Here is a 21,953-nt window from a genome sequence, read left to right on the forward strand (position 1 = left end):
ACACAAACCATTTTATATACTTTCTTCAAATACATTTTGGGATATGATTTTTTTTCCAAGGTATGTCAACACATTCCATTAATAATAACAATAACAAGAGATATTTCTAATACTGGTAAAAGGTAAGAGAAATGGGGAGAAAAGAAGTTAGGTATGATCTTATGACAGGTTAAGTGCAAGCTTCTGGAAAAAAATACAATGTTTGAGAGAAAATCATTATAATGGAGTATAATATTTGGGGTAGAATCTTTTGTGTCCAAGTTTAAAGAAATATCTGTAAAAAGAAAAAATTAACTATACTAAGATGAGTATCAACTGCAAGTCTTAAACCCATATCACTGATAAGTTTAATGCGGTCTTAGTTAATCTAATTCATGGCTATTTATACTATATATGATTAAGAGTCCATCATCTCTTTAAAGGCCTCTCTTCAAGGCAGGAAGTTTTCTGATGTAATCAAGCTAAAAGGTAAATTTCTGATAATTAATTATTGTTAAGTGCTGTTACATATTCTTGGAGAAACATCAAATACTTCATCTCCATGTTTTCTTTTTACTCAATCAATGGAAATTGTAGTAGTGTTATCAGTGCCGATGGCATGTAAAAGAACCATCCGAACGTGGCTGTTGCCAGCACCGCCCCGACTGGCCTCCGTGCCGGTGACACATAAAAAGCACCAAGCAATCCTGGCTGTTGCCAGCCTCGCCTAGCACCATGTCAGTGGCACGTAAAAGGCACCCACTACATTCACGGAGTGGTTGGCATTAGGAAGGGCATCCAGCTGTAGAAACACTGGCAGATCAGACTGGGCCTGGTGCAGCCTCCTGGCTTCCCAGACCCTGGTCGAACCATCCAACCCATGCTAGCATGGAAAGCGGACGTTAAACGATGATGATGAATTGTCAAAAAGAAAATGGATTTTCTTTTGTACATAATTATTTTGATAAGTTAAATTGTGTCTAGGATGCGTTTGGAAAGTATTCCTTAATTCAATTTGTTGGGTGTTGATTAAGTTTGCAAGGAGGATGAAAAATAAATATTCTGTTTTATCATCATGTTAAGGTGCGGATTACATTATATTAAAGATTGTGTAGATCCAGAATAAATATGGTGGCTAGTTTGGTTTTGAAAGTAGACTTACCTCGATTCTTTATTGCTTGTCTCCACAACAATCTAGAAATATCTTGAACCCAGCTTTTTTTGATATCATTATCTTGAGCATGTAAAATATAGTTTTCTCCAAGTGATCGCCGTCGGAACCAGATTTCAAATTTATTTGTGTGATCACGGAAATTTTCTGTTAATCCAATATCTGAAGTCTACAACAAGAGCAAAAGACAAATAGGTTATTTGACAGACCAGCTTAGTGCAGGGAATTTAACAGGTTTGTTTTTAAAATAATAATGAAATTATTGTATACCGTGCTCAGGTGCACCACAACTTGTCAAAAGTGTGTATAAAGCATATGCAGTAATGTATAAATGTCTGGAAAGCAAACAGTGTATGCGTCAGATACATGCTTGCGTGTGTATGGAGGGGAGAAAATCAGATGTAGTGTTGGTGAATCTCAGGAAGCATGGAAGTTTTGAAGGATGCAGTGCTCCAACAACTAAGAACTGATGCCAGCAGTTTGTACCACAAAACACTTGAGCTAAGTGATTCTCAAACAGTAGCCTCACAACCTACGAAAAATGATGAAATTGTCAGCATCCCTCCTTATCTTTATTAATTAATAAGATTTGTAACCATATAATTCTTGTTTCCTCCTCAAGTCGTTTGAGAAGTTTAAAAAGAAGGAAATCATCATAATTTTGATAAATATGGCAATTTGTTTATTGCAGGATGGATTCCCTGTGAGAGACACTGCTATCAATTGCTACAATTTTCAATAAACACCAACATCTTAACACTGATTAAACAACGAGCCAATACCAGTTGACCTGCTAGAAATAACCACCTAAATCTTTGTATTTTGTATTTCATGTTGTTCATGTTTTATGACGTCTTGTACCCACATATGCATATGTATATACATATATATGTAAGTATGTACATATATGTATGTATATATGCATATATAATATATATATATATATATATAGGCGCAGGAGTGGCTGTGTGGTAAGTAGCTTGCTAACCAACCACATGGTTCCGGGTTCAGTCCCAGTGCGTGGCATCTTGGGCAAGTGTCTTCTGCTATAGCCCCGGGCCGACCAATGCCTTGTGAGTGGATTTGGTAGACGGAAACTGAAAGAAGCCTGTCGTATATATGTATATATATATATGTATGAGTGTGTTTGTGTGTCTGTGTTTGTTCCCCTAGCATTGCTTGACAACCGATGCTGGTGTGTTTATGTCCCCATCACTTAGCGGTTCGGCAAAAGAGACCGATAGAATAAGTACTGGGCTTACAAAAAGAATAAGTCCCAGGGTGGAGTTGCTTGACCAAAGGCGGTGCTCCAGCATGGCTGCAGTCAAATGACTGAAACAAGTAAAAGAGTAAAAGAGTGTATATATATATATATATATATATACACACACACACATATGCATACATACACACAGACATATACATAAGGGGGGGCGGAGAGGGAGAGAGGGAGCAGCATAAACTTTTTTTTAAATTCAAACAGCTTGGAATCATCAGTTATTTTACAGACATATTTATTGAAATATTTTCCTGGAGCTAAACTGCATTTATATATCTGCTGAAAATACTATCATTTAAAATTTTGAAACATTTCCACGTATTTTAATTTATTTAAAGTGTGAAAATCCTTCTTTGTCATTGTCTGTCAAAGAAGATAATTATGACAATTAGTAAATGTGTTAATTCAATCTTGTTTTATTATTAATCCAAGTCTTTCATGGATGAAATACATTTTCCGATGGATATGTGACTAACCATACCATGTCTTTGCTTGTTATATACTGACAAGGTCTGGAGAAGATGTCTAATCACTAAATGGCCAATCGTTCCTTTAAACTAGGCATTGAATTAGCATCTAATGGTTATAGCCACTTTATTTATACCCAGTAGCTCTTAACCCTTTCGTTACTGAATTTATTTTGAGATGCTCAGTGTTTCTTCCAATTATGTTAAATATAACAAAGAATTAAGTAAAATAACATCGTTATCATTAAGCTAGAGTTAGGGGACATAAATTGTGACTAATTGTGGAAGGTTTTAATTCAGAACTTTTGAAAACCAGACATTTGTACTAAAGAGCTAGAGCCGGTTTCAGCTGGGTTGTTAACGAAAGGGTTAATGTAAAACATTTGGCCAGAGGCACCTAGAATGCATTCCTCCATTTCTGCCTTAAAATATGAGCTGCAAAACCTCTGAAATATATACTTTTTTACCCTGTTAGCTTTTATTTTAATGTGGAGGGGCTTTTCCTGCTCAAAACTTCAGGAGTCATATTATTTTTTTTATCAATTATTTTATATTTTATTCTTTATGTTTAAAAAAAATGTTATAAAACAGAGATGAAAGTAATAAAATAATAAAGACAATTTATAACTAATTTTAAAAAGTTAATGGAAACTTGATATTTAAAACAAAAATCATTTTTAAAGATGTATATAAATAAGATATTTTCTTACTTTAAAGCTATATTTATATATATAGGACTCTGGTCCACCATGTCGATCTTTTTTAGTTTTGCTGAAAAGAACCAATTCTTCAAAAAGAAATATATGCCGCATTGATTTCTTCCTTCCTTGAGTAACAAAAAATTCATTCTGACGTAGAAGGCGACCTTGTTCTTGTAAATTTACCTGAAGAAAAAATTTTTTAAAATTAATGATAACAGGAAAAAGAAAAATACTAAAAAAAAACCCCAAACTCTTTCCTATTTATTACTAATGATTAAGGTCAATTTAGTCCATAAATGAGTATTGTCAACTGAGCAGGTGCTAGTATGTTACTGGTACTTGTTTTATCATCTTTGGATGAAAAAAAAACAAACTAAATTGATCTACAATAATTTTATAATAAAAATAATAATGAAATTATTGTATACGGTGCTCAGGTGCACCACAAGTTGTCAAAAGTGTGTATAAAGCATATGCAGTAATGTCCAAATGTCTGGAAAGCGAACAGTGCATGAGTCAGATACATGATTGCATGTGTACGGAGGGGAGAAAATCAGGTGTAGTGTTGGCGAATCTCAGGAAGCATGGAAGTTTTGAAGGATGCAGTGCTCCGACAACTAACAACTGATGCCGGCAGTTTGTTCCATGCTTCAGCAACTCTTAGCGTGAAAAAAATGTTTCCGAAAGTCATGGGAGCTGTGCTGTTTTCTGAATTTGTAAACATGTCCACGGGTGTTAGACAGGTGGAGTTTGAAAAGGTGCTCAGAGTTATTGTTTGTAAGATGGTTAATAATTTTATGGGTGTCTGCCAAGTCAGCTGCCAGACGTCGGGGTTTCAATGTGTCCATGCCCAGGGAAGTAAGGCGTTCAGAATATGGCAAATGCCTGATGTAGGGTATTCTCTTAACTTTAAATACCAAAAGAGGAAAATAATAACTTGGTCCTTAATCTAGCCCTTTCGGTGTCTTTCACAAAGTCCATTCAGTTGCAAATATTCAAATCAGGTTCCTTGTCTAAGGGTCGATAAATGGATAGGCACTACTTGTTGAATCAATGTTTCAGTTTGGGTGTCTTTTCTTTCTCACCAGTCAGGTTTGCTGCTCTTCCTCATTTAACTAAACCATTAAATATAATAAAGGTTCCAGGTTCAGTCCCACTGCGTGGCACCTTGGGCAAGTGTCTTCTACTATAGCCTCGGGCCGACCAAAGCCTTGTGAGTGGATTTGGTAGACGGAAACTGAAAGAAGCCCGTCGTATATATATATATATATATATATACACACACACACGCTAAGTTACGGGGATGTAAACACACCAGCATCGGTTGTCAAGCGATGTGGGGGGGGGACAAACACAGACACACAAACATATATATATATATATTTCAATTTATTCTAGCGAAAGGGAAATGAAGAGTAATTTCCCTTACATTTCCCTTGCACCTTTTGTGATCAAGTGGTGTCAAAATTGCTGAGGTGACAAGGAGGCAGCTTGTCTTCTATCCGGCAGACGTCCATACTTCTCTCCCTTCTGTGGATGTCTGGTTCCCCCAAACAAATGGGATGCCATTCAGTGCAATACGATCAAGGACAGGCTGGTGCACTGTCTTGACCAGCACTGTCTGGCATGGTTTTCTACTTTGCCTCACAGCCCCAGAACGGTGCCTGGGCTAAACACAGTGGCATCACTCTTGACTGTCACTTAGCTTAATAGCAACTGTCAGCACATCAGTGTTTCACTAAGGCCTCAAGATCAGTGAACCTTACAAATGCTGCTGCTGCTTTGTTTGTTTGTTTGTTTGTTGAGCGAAGCGGTCTTCTTCCTGTCTGTAGTGGGAGAAGTCTAAAACGTGGTCCTTTGCTATTCGTAAGACCCGCAGAAGAGAAAGCAGGTCAACTGAGAGTATCGACGGATGAATGAATGTGCATCCAGGCTCAGCGGTTGCATAGGATGTTGGGGACAAGAAACAGGAAGAAAGAGTGAGAGAAAGTTGGAGCGAAAGAGTACAACAGGGGTCGCCACCACCCCCTGCCGGAGCCTGGTGGAGCTTTAGGTGTTTTCGCTCAATAAACACACACAACATTAACTTCATGTTCCTAATATTGTACAAAGACTACGTTTTACACCTTCATAAAACAAGACCTGACATATTTGGAGAGTTGAAATAAGGTGGAAACTCAATATTTTGGAAAGAAAGAAGTGTAGAAGCAGATGAAAGAAGTTTAGATATTTTCAATGCATTATTTGAGTCTTAACTTACATCACATTCTTTCAGAGAATCCATAGCCAACAGATCATTGCCATGACGTAGATGGAATTTCACCATTTCTTCAGCAGACTGAAAGTTAAGAACATTGTCATTTAAGTTATTTAGATGAATTGATTATGAATTGAGAAAACATTTACACAGTTACAGTCTAAAAAACTGTTTAGCCCTTCTGAATCCATCAATACACTTTGACATGTGCAGTTTCATTTGACTATATTCCTGGAAGAAACAAAAACCGATTTTGCGTTTATAACAGAAACATTGTGTGGTGTTAGTGGTGTTATGGGCTGTGATGAGCTATGTGGTGTTGGTGGAGAGGATGGTAGATGAGACTGCAGGGGCCAGTGGAAGAATGAAAGGGGCATGCGTGGGCAGGAAGCACATGTGGGTAGTTTGAGCTGAGAAGGAAGAGAGGCAAGACGTGTTTAATTCGTGAGAGTGACCGCTGATTCCGCCGAGGTCAACAGGTATTTTCAGTTGTAAATACATATCTACGTGGCCATCTGCTTTGGTGTCTTCAAAGAGTGTAGTCAAACGAAATCACATTTTCTAAAGTGTACTTGTAGGTTCAAAAGGTTAAGAAGCAACACTTCTGTTTTCAGTGAAGTGAGAGATATTTGTCAGTTTGTGGCCGATGCCAGTACTGCCTGATTGGCACTCATGCCAGTGGAACGTTAGAAGCACCATTCGAGTGTGATCATTGCCAGGGCCACTGACTGGCTCCCATGCCGGTGGTACATAAAAAAAGCACCATTCGAACATGGTCATTGCCAGTGCCGCCAGACTGGCTCTTGTGCAGGTGGCATATAAAAAGCACCATTTGAGCATGGTCGTTGCCAGTGCCGCCAGACTGGCTCTTGTGCAGGTGGCATATAAAAAGCACCATTTAAGCATGGCCGGTGCCAGTACTGCCTGACTGGCCCTCATGCCAGTGGCACGTAAAAGCACTCACTACACTCTCAGAGTGGTTGGCATTAGGAAGGGCATCCAGCTGTAGGAACTTTGCCAGATCAGATTGGAGACTGGTGCAACCTTCTGGCTTGTCAGCCCTCAGTCAAACCATCCAACCCATGCTGGCATGGAAAGCGGATGTTAAACAATGTTGATGATGATGATGATGTAATGATGATTAGTGATGGATATTACTATACTGCTCCCTACCTTCAGATCATTATATTCAGTCTCTGTTTCTGGGCAAGCTTTTATCATTTGTTTTAGCAACAGAGCATACTTCCCCATTCTTTGAACTGGCCGGAGAAGGTAACTGGACAAATTCATCTTGTCTTTAAGTTCATTCTGTTTGATCTTAAAATAGAAGAAATACAAATAACAGTTAAGCAAAATAAAACATTTTATAAGCAGTTTACCATTCTTATTAAATCTATTTCTTTTGTGAACTTGATTTCACAACAATAAATGACAAATGTAAAGGCGGTGAGCTGGCAGAAACATTAGCACGCCGGGCGAGATGCATAGCTGTATTTCGACTGCCGTTACGTTCTGGGTTCAAATTCTGCCGAGGTCGACTTTGCCTTTCATCCTTTCGGGATGGATAAATTAAGTACCAGTTACGCACTGGGGTCGATGTAATCGACTTAATCCGTTTGTCTGTCTTTGTTTGTTCCCTCTGTGTTTAGCCCCTTGTGGGTAGTAAAGATATATAAATAAATGACAACAGCAAATTGTTACTGCAACCAAGTTTCAACCCTGTATCAATCCGCAAATGTTTTTTGCTGTTTCTGTCTCTTTAAGTAATTATAAGTTTATCTCATTAGGGTGATTTATTTTGACTAGACACAGGACAAGATGCTTATAAAAAATTTTTTTAAATTGGGGAAAAAGCTTTTAATAAACAACTAAATTTAAAAATGCAAATGACCTTTATTTATTATCAGCTGACAAAAAGGAAGAAGAGAACAAACAAACAATAAAAGAAAATGCAATGAACAGTTTAAAAAAATTTTTTAAAACAGAAGAAATATTATCAGGTAAAAATGCTAGACTTACTCGAAAAAATTCCGTGCCATGTTCTGCCATTAAATGATCGGATTTTGGTTTGTTTTTGTTGTACAGAGCATAGAGGTAAAAATGTTCTTCCTAGAAGTTAAATGATCAAACAAATTATAAGAACAACAAAAATAATTTTTTTGTTTTTTTTTAATGTATAAATACATATACAAAATATTAAGAGTATACATGTCTACTGGAAATATAGCTGGCCGTCTTACATTTTAAGTAATTCATGGAATTAATTACCTAATTATCACTGACAACCTTAAGCTGACCAATATTTTTTTTAAAGTTCTGTTTAAAAAAAAACTTGGTAAAATCCAGTTGCTTTAATCAAGTAGACTTAGGATGAAAGACGTTCCAACAAAGACCATCCAGTTTTCTCTACAAACATCTATGACTACATTTTCAAATTTCTATTTTGAATCTTTCTGACTTTGTGACACATATCATATGTCAGGTCAATAATACTGGTGTTCTTTATATGGAAAGTAAAACAAACAACAACAAAGAAACAAAAAACGAAAACAAAACAAAAATAAAACCAAAGCAAACTGTTTTGAAGTTAAATTTAGAAAGAAAAAATGAAAACTATTGTTTATTTTATGCCAGCGTCGCCTTGACTGGCTTCTGTGCCAGTGGCACATGACCTGCTGTGCTTGAGGAGACCTATTGAGTCAAGTACATCAACATCAAAATAAATATCAAATGGAAATTGTAGTTGTGATACCTGTGCCAGTGGCACATAAAAAGCACCATCCGAACGTGGCTGATGCCAGCGCCGCCTTGACTGGCTTCTGTGCCGGTGGCACGTAAAAAGCACCCACTACACTCACAGAGTGGTTGACGTTAGGAAGGGCATCCAGCTGTAGAAACACTGCCAGATCAGACTGGAGCCTGGTGCAGCCTCCTGGCTTCCCAGACCCTGGTCGAACCATTCAACCCATGCTAGCACAGAAAACGGACGTTAAACGATGATGATGATGATATGTGTAAAATTGATATGGATTTCTGAAGATTTAAAAATCCATGGTACATTTAAATACTCCTTGTAGTGCACCAGCAAATTTAGCATACTTCCAAAGTAGTGTGTATTTTGTAAGGGTCATCTTATAGCATAATAGCTCCTACCCCAACCAAAGCAGTGCATGGCATTTTAAGTATTCATTAACTATACTATAGATTTTTTTCAAAAGAGAATGTGTTAACCACTCCACAACATCAGTGGATGTTCCAATCCTTTTGATATCAGTGATTTCACCCGGTTGTTACTTAGAGCAGGGTTTCTCATAGTGTGTGTATGCATGGGATGGTGGATAAATTGTCATGTGTAATAAAATTAAGATGGTTATTTAAAATTTTTAAAACTGGTTCAACATCATTCTGCTTATTAATTAGGTATGTAACAGTTACTAAAAGAAAGCAATTCTTAAAGGTTTGACTGTCTTGAAATTTTTTTATAAATTCATGTTCCAAGAAATTTCCTGTAATTTCGATTTCTGAATTTTATTGAATATTTAAATGAAAAGTTTTTCGCAAATTTAAATATTCATTGCATTTACTGCAGCATAGATTTAATAAGCAATATTAATTTGTTGTAGGTGAAATTTTCCATTTATTTGCAACAGTCTCTCACTCTCTCTCGCCTCTATCTTCATTAATGATAATTTAACATATATTCATTTCAAGTTTTAATTCTCTATTTACAAAACCTACAGTTTATTCTATATATGAAATTTTAAAAAATTATTTATAGAATGAATGAATGCTAGACAAAATAGCTATATAACTTTGTGACTTATTTTTGATAAAATGAAAATTGTTTAATTATACACACACACACACACACACATATATAGCTGAAGGATTAAAATTAATCAAAGAACATACTAAGTATGTCTACCTGCTGGGAATAATAGTCAAAACTCTGATTTAGATTGCCAAAATACACTGATAATAACTACAGAAATCAACTGTCGGAAGGCAAATGGGCCAAGACAATCTCTCAGCATACATTCAAGTATTTGGACCGGTTTCTGGACTGGCATAACATGGAGAGCCCCAACCCATAACATTAAAGTCTGTGCTGCAACTGATTCATTTTGTACCGAATCATAGCAGCCACCGGTGTGAAAATAGTATATATATTGAAGAAACTTGCCCAAAGTACCGTGCAGTGGGGTTGAACCCAGAATCACATGGTTGAGAAGAAAGCATTTTCCACACAGCTACATCTGTGCCTATATTATGAGCTATCTATTTATACATGAGGAATATTTGAAGGATCAGTCAAGGCTGATCTGGAACCCAACCTAGGCCCCCATATCTATGGCGTTCGCCGCATGAATAAGGAATGGTTGGAGATCACGTGGTCGTTAGCCTCAAATCGCCAGGTCTGGTCGGCGTTTGTGAGAGATGCAGCATTGAGGATGAATAAAGCCAGCTCAACCCACCCCGGGTGAATGCTGTCAAGTCAGTCAGTCAGTATTATTTATACCTACATATGCATTTTGAGGTACTAAGTAAAAGAGTTATTTTCATCAAAAACTGTATTTAAAATTGATAATTAACAAACCTTAATTAGCTCAACAGACAAATTAATACAACTGAAAAACAGACATAGACCAAACTAAGCTTTACACAGTATGGTATACTCTTTTACTCTTTTACTTGTTTCAGTCATTTGACTGCGGCCATGCTGGAGTACCGCCTTTAGTCGAGCAAATTGACCCTGGGACTTATTCTTTGTAAGCCCAGTACTTATTCTATCGGTCTCTTTTGCCGAACCGCTAAGTAACGGGGACATAAACACACCAGCATCAGTTGTCAAGCAATGCTAGGGGAACAAACACAGACACACAAACACATACACATACATACATATATATACATATATACGACAGGCTTCTTTCAGTTTCCGTCTACCAAATCCACTCACAAGGCTTTGGTCGGCCCGGGGCTATAGCAGAAGACACTTGCCCAAGGTGCCACGCAGTGGGATTGAACCCAGAACCATGTGGTTGGTTAGCAAGCTACTTACCACACAGCCACTCCTGCGCCTATTTAAACTTGATTTAAACTTGATAATTAACAAACCTAATTAGCTCAATAGACAAATTAATACAACTGAAAAACAAACATAAACCAAACTACGCTTTACAAAGAATGGTATGAGATTATAACAGAAAAAAAATTTCTTACATGTGAAAGGAAAATTTGAGCAATCTGAAATGGGTAATGTTTGCAAGTCTCCAGTTCTTGCAAGAAATACTGGTTATGGAATTCATAGATCTTTTCAATATTACCAAAAATAATACTTCTTTTGCCTCGAAGAGCATGAGGGACTTCCTCCTTGGTTATTTCAGGTATGTAGTTATCGACAATCAATTTTAAAGCTTGTACGTAATCTCGTTCAGTGGATATAAGTTCTTGAAGGATAAGAGCCACTGTCCTGTAAAAAGAGAAAACAAAAAAAAAAAGATGAACTTTATTCAATACAATCACTTTTAAAATAAAATAAAAAATCTTAAAATTTAGAAACTTTATTTTATTAATTTAAAATATAAATATTTATACTGAACTGTTTTTACCCCTATAATATTGAAAGAATTGCTTGAGAATCAAACAAAATGCAGAGTGGTTATTTACTCCAGCTCTTCATGTTATGAGTTCAAATCTTACCAAAGTCTAGATGTTTTTTTTTTTTTGGCATATAAAAAATAAAATGCCACTCGAAATACTGGAATGTAGGCATCACTTTGTGTAGCTGTCATGCCTTCACAGCTTCATTGCATTAACCCTTTTGTTACCAACCTGGCTGAAACTGGCTCTGGATCTGAGTACAAATGTCCTGTTTTCAAAAGTTTTGAATTAAAATCTTCCATCAAACCTTAGTCACAATTTATGTTCCTAACACTAGCTGAAAGATAACTGAGTTATTTTACTAAATTCTTTGTTATATTTAAAGTAATTGAAAGAAACACAAAGCATCTCAAAATAAATACAGTAATGAAAAGGTTAAGGGTGTGAGGTTAAGATCCAGATATTAACAAACTTAACTATGATTCCTCTTGTTTATAAAATATAACAGCAAAGAATAAGAACCTTTCTTTGTATGTATAAGTGACAATGTATATCACACACACACACAAAGTGTTCAGGCTAAGTTTGGCAATTTTTCTCAGAACCAGCTTCATGTATTGCTGTACAGTCAATGGCATTGAAAAGCATAAATATTAAAATTGTAATTGAGAAAAAGTTAGCTGACAAGGAGGACTCCAAGCCATCTGAATATTTGAAAAGAGTTACCTAGATCGTGATGCTTAATGCCTGGTAGCAAAATGCTGGCATCATAACCACTGCTAGATGCTCTATGAACCCTGCAAAGTAAGATGTGACATGGACAGCTGCAAAGGAGACTACGAAGGTCATGGCCAGAGAAAGGATACAACAGACGTTCCGATTGCATCTGCATGCTGGGATTCATTGCCACATATTTGAAAACAGGGCCTTAGCCTTAACTCAGATGGCTATGTGAACCTGCTAGAGTTGGTGATCAATCCTTGACTGGAAAAGGTTGCTACTGGGAGATCATGAACATGGAAGAGGGATTCAGCTTTTAGCTATACTACCAGAAAAGAGTTAGAAGTGATTGTTGGAGAATTTCTATGACTTCACCAGCTCCAATTTCTGGCTTCCAATCTCCCCGATTGCAATTCCATGAATTACAATATGTGAGGCCAGGTTGAGAAAGATGTCAACTGCTCTGTCTGCAACATCAAGGTTTGAGCTGGTCACCAAGGTTGAGCTAGTGGTCAAAATCAAGAATGCATTTGAAGATCTTCTCAAGGACACAGTAAAGAATGGATGCACCAGGCTCTGGAGTTGTCTTGAAGCCATTGTGGCTTGAGTAAACTTATTCCCAGCCATAATCTAGTTGATGTTTTTTGATTTTTTAAAAGATACTTTTATCTTTAGATAGCATATCGTCTTTTTCCCTTTTAGGCAAAGTGTCAAATTTAGCTAAGACACCCTGTATACGTCTAACCCATTCCAGCATGGAAAATGGGCATTAAATGAGTCTCTTGCTCCCAAGTTGTGAATGTTAATAAAGTATGGAACACAAAACTGATATTTTGATTGGACAATATTATTAGGACAAAACAATTTTACTGGCGTGTGTGTGTGTGTGTGTACACACACACACACATACACAAGGGGAATGGAAAATAGAACAAGAGAGACCGATTCCTGGAAGGAGATCAAAAGGAAGAAAATAATGAAGTAAATATTTAGAAATGTGGCTGCATGAAATTTAGTTGTTCAGCTCTTTTGTTTAATGCATTTGAGGCTTGGAATAAAATTACCGTTTTTTTTCTATTATAACATCTTACATTGCAGATTTGAATGATAAGAACTATGCTAGTAGGGTGCTTTGACCTTCTTTGTTGTAAGCAGCTTTTTTTGCTAACATATTTTAACCTTTCTTTAACTTACCATACCAAAGAATTTTAATATCCTTTCCTTTGTATCTTTGAATTATCTGCCCTACATTCTTTTGCTAAACTGCACATTTGCATTTTATGTTGTTGCTGTTGTTTTATATATATATATTTAAATATGTATATATGTAAATATGTAGTCTTGTAGAAAAATTCTTTTGCTAACTTTCTTTTAGTTTATCATTTCCTGTTCTTATTCATATATTCAAACATCAAACAAAATCATTAACATTTATTTACATGTTATGTTATGTTATTTTATTATTTATTTCTTTAACATATATATTCCTATCTTTTTTTAAATTTTCTTCTTTCTCACCATCAAATCCCTTACCATTTTCACTTTCTTTTTCTATTTAAATTTTGTGCAAAATGGTTCAGTGGCCAACCAGTAAACCCAAGTAAGCTTGTCGGAATATTCAAATGTTCCATTTGACACTCAGTTGTTTACAATTGCACGCACACATGCAGGCAAGCATGCACACACACACACACACACACATTATTTCTTGTAAAGTCAGGTAAATTCTAGTGGAATATGGAACAGTCCACCTAAAACAATCTCATTCCATTCCATCTAAAAGACAATCCTGAAATGTTTAATCAAGAAGAATTCCTTCTGTAAATAAAGATCCAGAGCCAAACAAATTTCTTTAAATTTGGTAAAATGAGTTATTTTCTGGAAAGTCTACAAAAGCATTGCAAGCATTATAATATGGTAAATAAAAAGTCTTTCTTTCATAAGAAAAGACTAAAAACTTTGATAGCTTTGACAAAAACAACAAAACAAAACAAATGAACAGTCATTCCAGTGCATTTCTAATATTTATAAAAAATATATGGTAGGCGCAGGAGTGGCTGTGTGGTAAGTAGCTTGCTTACCAACCACATGGTTCCGGGTTCAGTCCCACTACGTGGCATCTTGGGCAAGTGTCTTCTACTATAGCCTCAGGCCGACCAATGCCTTGTGAGTGGATTTGGTAGACGGAAACTGAACGAAGCCTGTCATATATATGTATATATATGTATGTGTGTCTGTGTTTGTCCCCCTAGCATTGCTTGACAATCGATGCTGGTGTGTTTACGTCCCCATCACTTAGCGGTTCGGCAAAAGAGACCGATAGAATAAGTACTGGGCTTACAAAGAATAAGTCCCGGGGTTGATTTGCTTGACTAAAGGCAGTGCTCCAGCATGGCTGCAGTCAAATGACTGAAACAAGTAAAAGAGTAAAGAGAGGTACCAAGATATACAACTCTTGTAAACCAGAAGTTAAAGATATAGCTACCATCCTTAATACTGATCATACAGTAGAATATCTGTTTTTCCCCCTCCATGCAAACTTAATCAACTCTCCACAAATTGAATTAAGAACGACTTTGCAAATGCATCCCAGACGCAATTTTACTTACAAACAAATACGTTAGATGTATCCCTTTATGGAACAATGCTCTGTCAATAATAGAACGGTTTTACAGCATTAGTGACAAACAACATTGTAAATTTTCCCCCCAGTTCAATATTATTGATTTTTTTTTTCTCTCTCCTTCCATTACTAAAACCTCTTCTCGAAGCTTCAGCTTTTGCCAACACCATTGTGCCTGTCAGTGAATTTGATATCAAAATAATTATGTATGGAGGAAAATCCTTTTTTGTTTTTCACAATTCAGCTTCAGTTTAAAAAAAAAAAAAAAGATGATTTATTTGATGTTTCTCCAACAATATATAATAGCACTTAACTATGAAAAATTACAATTACAATTTACATTTTAGCATGATTACATTAAAAAAAAAAAAAAAAACTTCCTGGCTTGAACAGAGGCCTTTGAAGAGATGATGGGCTCTTAATCATATGCATTATGAATGGCCATGAATTTAGACTAAAACCTCATTAAACTTATTAGTAATATGGGTTTAAGGCTTGCAGTTGATACTGATTTTAGTGTAGTTAATTTTTTCATTTTACGTATATTTCTTTAAACTTAAATACAAAAAGATTCTATTGTGTCTGGGGAGAGTCATTTTCTTTTTGTGCCTTATAATATGACACACTCACCGGTAAAATTTCCACTTATTTCTTATTTTTATTTTCCTAAAATTTTCGTTGCGTCTTGCAACCTTTTCAATAGTTTTGACTCTGTCCGTTATTTACACTGCGTTCTTTTTGTTTGTTTTTGCACATGTGTGTGGGTCAGTGTGTGTGTATGTGTGCCTATGCATGCATGCATGTACGTATGTATGTGTGTGTGTTTGCACGTGTATGTATGTATATGTGTGTGTGTATGCATATGTATATATGTATGTATCTGTGTGCATCTGTATGTATGTATCCTGTATATTTATGTGCTTGCATGTCCGTGTTTGTGTATTTTCTATGTATGTATGTGTGAGCATGTGTTTGTATATGTATGCACCTCTGTCTTTCTCTGTGTGTGTGTGTGTGTGTGTGTGTGTGTGAACATGTGTTTGTATATGTATGCACCTCTGTCTCCTTGTGTGTGCATGTCTGTGTGTGTGTGTGTGTGTTATGCAACTATGTACCATGTTTGTATGTGTGGATGTGCATCTTTATATGTGTGGATCCGTGTCTCCATATGTGTCTGTTCATATAGTCTATATACCTATCCGTCTGTATATTGATCTGTTTATTTACATATCTATATGCTTACATACAGAAAAAAAAAAAAAGATTCTGCCTCCATTTTATGTATTTTTTTTCCAAGAGCTGCAAGACTTGTTGCTGCAGACTGCCACCAGTTTCATTGATTCTATTCTATCTGACACGCACACATGTATATTTATGTATGCGTGAATGTATGTACGTAGCAATAGAATGAACCATCAACTGTTCCTTAGTACATCAAGATTTTACTACACAAAATCAAAAATCAAATTCGACGACTGGCATCCGTGCAAGTGGGGTGCAAAGAGCACCATACGAGTGTGATCATTGACAGAGTGGCTAACTGGCTTCCGTGCCAGTGGCACTTAAAAGGCACCATATGAGCGTGATCGTTACCAGCGTCGCCTTACTGGCACTTGTGCCCATGCTAGTAGGGTGCCATGAGCACCATACGAGTGTGATCATTGACAGAGCGGCTTCTGTGCCAGTGGCACTTAAAAGGCACCATTCAAGCGTGATCGTTACCAGCGTCACCTTACTGGCACCTGTGCCGGTGGCATGTGTAAAAGATTCAAGCGAGGTTGTTGCCAGTACCGCCTGACTGGCCCCGTGCCAGTGGCACGTAAAAGCACTCACTACACTCTCGGAGTGGTTGGCATGAGGAAGGGCATCCAGTTGTAGAAACTCTGCCAGATCAAGATTGAAGCCTGGTGCAGCCATCTGGTTCGCCAGTCCTCAGTCAAAATCGTCCAACCCATACTAGCATGGAAAGTGGATGTTAAACAATGATGGTGATGATTTACATTTATATATTTGTTTTGCAAGATTCTTGATGTTGAAACAGATATTGTTGTATTTGGCGATGGTCATGTTGCCAGTTTAGCCAATGACCTACTGATTGGCAGGTCATTAGTAAGAAGAGACATACAAAAACGAAAGATGAAAGTAAAAGACCACTGATGAGGTCACAGCAGTGTGATGAAAGAACTCTGGCCGAAATACAATTCATATAAAATAAAGCTGAAGCAAGTGAACACCAAATACATAGTGCATGTGTTTTTATTGGCTAAACTGGCAACATGACGACCATCCCCAAGTACAACAATATATACATTTAGTATCCTTTCTTTCTACAAAAATAACAGATAAAAAAGTGCTAGTCACACACTAGTTGAATTATCTTCACTGTAATATATGTTACATAAACATGGTTCAAGTTATAACACCTGTGATTAAATATCTGTTTTATTTTTTTTATGCATTATTACTAGAGAAGTATGGATTAGCTAGACTATAAAAAATACTTTTTAAATGTTTCTACATACGATACATTTTGAATGGTACAATATCATAGCAATTGATTGTATTAAAACCATGGTTATAAAATAACAGATCTTTAGATCAATCCTAAATAAAAAATGTGTGTGTGTGTGTGTGAGAGAGAGAGAGAGAGGGAGAGAAGGAATGCGGTCAGTGAAGATGATCAAAAGTAGATTGATTGACACAAGGTAGATAAAAAAGATAAGTCCATTATTTACTTCACAACAATACAATCTCAAATATAATGCAATTCCTACTTTTACAAATTAGTGACATATTTATCCATTTAAAAAAAATTTAGGCATAGGAGTGGCTGTGTGATAAGTAGCTTGCTTACTAACCACATGGTTCCGGGTTCAGTCCCACTGCGTGGCACCTTGGGCAAATGTCTTCTACTATAGCCTCGGGCTGATCAAAGCCTTGTGAGTGGATTTGGTAGATGGAAACTGAAAGAAGCCCGTCATATATATGTATATATACATATATATATAAATATATGTGTGTGTGTGTGTTTGTGTGTCTGTGTTTGTCCCCACAACATCGCTTCACGACCGATGCTGGTGTGTTTACGTCCCCGTAACTTAGCTGTTTGGCAAAAGAGACCGATAGAATAAGTACTAGGCTTACAAAAGAATAAGTCCTGGGATCGATTGGCTCAACTAAAGGCGGTGCTCCAGCATGGCCACAGTCAAATGACTGAAACAAATAAAATTTATAAATCAATTATGATGCCATCCCTTAATTCTGACCCTGATATTTTCTATTAAATTTTTCACATTTAATAAACAAGCAAACATGGTAGTCCAATAATACCACAATGCTATTATATTTCCAGGAATTTATATTGAAATAATCTTCAGATTTTGTTTGTTAGTCACTGTCATATTAGTCACACAGTATTTTGTATATTTATGTATTGTTTCTTTTTGTAGTTGAACACTATACAAAGGTGAAAACATCGTTAGATAATATGCCTAAGAAACCTTAACAATCTTCCTGGTTTTCAAGAATATCTTTTTTTATATTTGAAATAAATCAATGTCTTTGTTCAGGACAGAGAAGAAACTGTCACATAATCAAATTCTAATTAAAATTTTTATAGCTCCATAACAAATTGGCTTTATGCCTTATTTGGAATCAATTTCTACTCTGAGAACTAGCAACGTTAAGAAAACAGTTTTCATTATTTCATAAAATAATATTTAAAAAAAAAGGAGAGAAAATATTCTTCTCCAAAATAATTCCATCAATTCTTGTATACATGCACACACACATATTTTAAGATAACATTATTTTATTGATATACAGAGAGGTTTAAGAAGCCCGTTTGATATTCAGGCTTGCCATTTAATCAATGCTGCTATTGCTATTCTCAAGCATTTAACATTTTCGGTAATAAACAGTTTCAAGGGTTTTTGTTGCACATGAAAATGGCTGTGTAGTTAAGAAGGTTGTATCAAAGGGCACTATGACATACAGCACACATTATGCATTTTTAGACCAAATGGAGCCCAACCTTCTCCAGGGCTGAGTACAGCCAAAATCTCCCAGAAGAGATGGAGTAAGTCAGATAGATAGAAAAAAGAGTGAATGAGAAGAATGAACCTAGTACAGGACTGGTACTTTCATCTGAAGATTGCCAATGAGAAATCTGGAGTAAATATTTATATCTCTACAGTTTGTGTCAACCAAATTTCACAAAGCTTTGTTCAGTCTGTGGTGAATGACATTTACCTAAGATCAAACTTGTAATCACATGGTTACTACTTCTTAGCCCATGGCTATGCCTGTAGCCATATATGGGCATTCCATCCCAAAGGACACCAAATTAAAGAGTAAACAAAAAGTGAGCTACAATCTTTCAGTCTCTGATAAAATTGTTTTAATAGGAAACCCCTCAGCTGTAAGGCCATATCTCTTTTCTGATTTAGTCTTGCAGTGGAGGAGGAGAAAGAGTGTAATGGAATTTAAAAAATCTAATGAATATATCTGGAGCATACAACTGGGAAACAGAACAAATGTCTTGATGATGATGATGACTCTGACAAAGTTAAGAAGATGACAACTGATGATCTTTAAGATGAGGATAATGATTATGATGACAATGATAATGGTGAGCTACTCATCAAAATGACAAAATTCCAACAGTTAAAATACTTTTGAAACTGAGTTATGGTCTGTTTACAGCTGAATTCAATTAAATCTAGTCAGAGTCACCAATTCTCTGGAGGGATCATACCAAATTTCCAATAGAAAGGCTTCAATAATCTATTTGTCTGTTCACAAGCTTGTCTTAAAAAATTCAATTAGAGCAAGCTAACATTGAACCAGTTCTTGAACAAATAACTCTTTGAGCTAATGTGACATGAGTAAATACAAAAATATTTCAAAATTAATGATTGTATTAAAAAGATGCTTGGAACTTATAATTTAGACAGCTCCTTGCTTTTCTTATGGTCAACATTTCACAAGTTATAGTTTTATTTTAATCAATTTCTTTAATTTTAAAACAAATCATTTTGGCAACTTCTCTTTAATAGACTGATTTAGCTTAAAGAATAATTTCTTTTCTTTTTTTTTTCCTACTAAATATAGATTTTTGGTATCTTTCTTTTATTAAATAGATTACATCAATTTTAATGTGAATTATTTTATTACATTTACAAGATTAAACTTATTGGCATTTTGTGTCAATAATTTGACTGTTGGCAATTTTGACCTCAGGGATTCTGTCTGTAAATGAACAATGCGTAGGAGTGGCTGTGTGATAAGTAGCTTGCTCACCAACCACATGGTTCCGGGTTCAGTCCCACTGTGTTGCACCTTGGGCAAGTGTCTTCTACTATAGCCTCGGGTCGACCAAAGCCTTGTGAGTGGATTTGGTAGACGGAAACTGAAAGAAGCTTGTTATATATATGTATATATATATATGTGTGTGTGTATGTTTGTGTGTCTGTGTTTGTCCCCTCAACATCGCTTGACAACCGATGCTGGTGTGTTTACGTCCCCATAACTTAGCACTTCGGCAAAAGAGACCGATAGAATAAGTACTAGACTTACAAAGAATAAGTCCTGGGGTCGATTTGCTCGACTAAAGGCAGTGCTCCAGCATGGCCACAGTCAAATGACTGAAACCAGTAAAAGAGTAAGAGTAATGCTGATAATACTGAAGCCAACAATTTTGATGAAAAACTATTTTCTGAGACATAAGTTTTTGAGTACTGAACATTTGGTCAAGATATTGACTTTTTATATTAGTGGACTGTAGTAATTTAGTAGAAAGAAGACTTGATTAATATCTCTATATAATTGGTAATATTTTTTTTTACTGACCCAAGAAGGATGAAAGTTAAAACCAACCTCAGTAAGATTTGATCTCATATTAAAGACATTCAAGCAGGGCCGTGGATAAGCCCCTGGGACTCCACGGTTGAAGCCCCCCCCCCATGTTAAGGAAACATAGGGTGTACCATAAATAAATTTAAAAGAAACAAAATGTAAATGAAAGAAAAAAGGAGATGAAAGAAAAACAAAAGACAAAGGAAAGAAGCAATGGTGATGTATACTTATACATACATATAGCCATATACACACACACATATATATGGCTGGCTTTTATGTTTCGGTCTACCAAGTCCATTCACAAGGCTTTGTCCAGGAGTGAGAGAGAGAGAGAGAGAGAAGACACACACACATGTACATAGATACATACACCCACACACATTCGTTGTTATTTGCAGTTGAAAAGCTAGTAGCTTTGTACCCAGAACAGTGGCCTTTGACCTCTTAAGGCAATAAAAACTGGAGACAAAATTCTTTCTGTACCAAAAAGAAAACAAGGTATATGCACACAAACACACCTGAAGTTTGTGTGTGTTTATATGTGTGTGTGTGTGTGTATTTATCTATGTACATATATAAAGATAGAGATATTGTTTGGTCACTGTCACCAAGTATCTCAATTCTTCAGTTGTAACTATTTTGTGATGAGGTATTTTATTTTGTAAGGTACTATTTTTCCCTTGAATTTGTGATCTCAGAGGAAAGTAAGAATTTCTTTATATTCTGAATCATTGGTATTTTGACTTTACAATTTGAAATGTAGAATTGTCAATTCAATCGAAATATTGCAACAGCTAACAGTGGAATATAGAATTTTTTTTTTAAAAACAAAGGCTTTTTCAACTGTGATCCAGTCTTTGAGAACATTCATGTCTATTTTTCAAAATGATATAATTTGAAATAGTTGCTTTTGTTTTGGACTGAAATTTTTTTGTATTTTAATATTCTTGAATAAACTTCTTTGCATACAAAAGCTGAGACAACTATACTCCACAGTTGTTATTTTGAAACGCTTGTCATCTGATATTTGAGAGTCCATTGAATAAATATTAAACCCTATTAAATACTGGCCTTCCTAAACATGAAATAATACGATAACTCCAGCTCTGAATAAATCTAATTTGTACTTTTAAAGATGTTCTTAACGAGAATGTAAAATATTGAACTTCATTTAGAATAAAGTAAAATATAGCTATGAATAAAAGGTGCATAGATTATGAATTTTGATTGAAGAGATGGGGCCTTGAAACAGAAAGTTGCAAGGGCCCCTAAAAGTCATGCAGTGGCCCTGCA

At 35.9% G+C, this 21,953-nt stretch overlaps 1 protein-coding gene across 3 annotated transcripts in view; it reads right to left on the reverse strand.

Annotated features, from left to right (window-relative positions):
* The window catches only part of LOC115212855 (puratrophin-1-like), a 402,149-nt gene that overhangs the window by 4,435 nt on the left and 375,761 nt on the right, over positions 1-21,953 (reverse strand). For all 3 annotated transcript variants that reach the window (XM_036503619.1, XM_036503620.1, XM_036503621.1), the window contains 6 exons: positions 11,078-11,327; positions 7,874-7,963; positions 7,028-7,171; positions 5,858-5,935; positions 3,607-3,780; positions 1,142-1,319 (listed from right to left, as the gene is read on the reverse strand). In XM_036503619.1, coding sequence (XP_036359512.1) covers positions 1,142-1,319; positions 3,607-3,780; positions 5,858-5,935; positions 7,028-7,171; positions 7,874-7,963; positions 11,078-11,327 — 914 coding nt within the window. The remainder of the gene's footprint in view (positions 1-1,141; positions 1,320-3,606; positions 3,781-5,857; positions 5,936-7,027; positions 7,172-7,873; positions 7,964-11,077; positions 11,328-21,953) is intronic.

Source organism: Octopus sinensis, linkage group LG6 (genome assembly GCF_006345805.1).
Source record: "Octopus sinensis linkage group LG6, ASM634580v1, whole genome shotgun sequence".
NCBI lineage: Eukaryota > Metazoa > Mollusca > Cephalopoda > Octopoda > Octopodidae > Octopus > Octopus sinensis.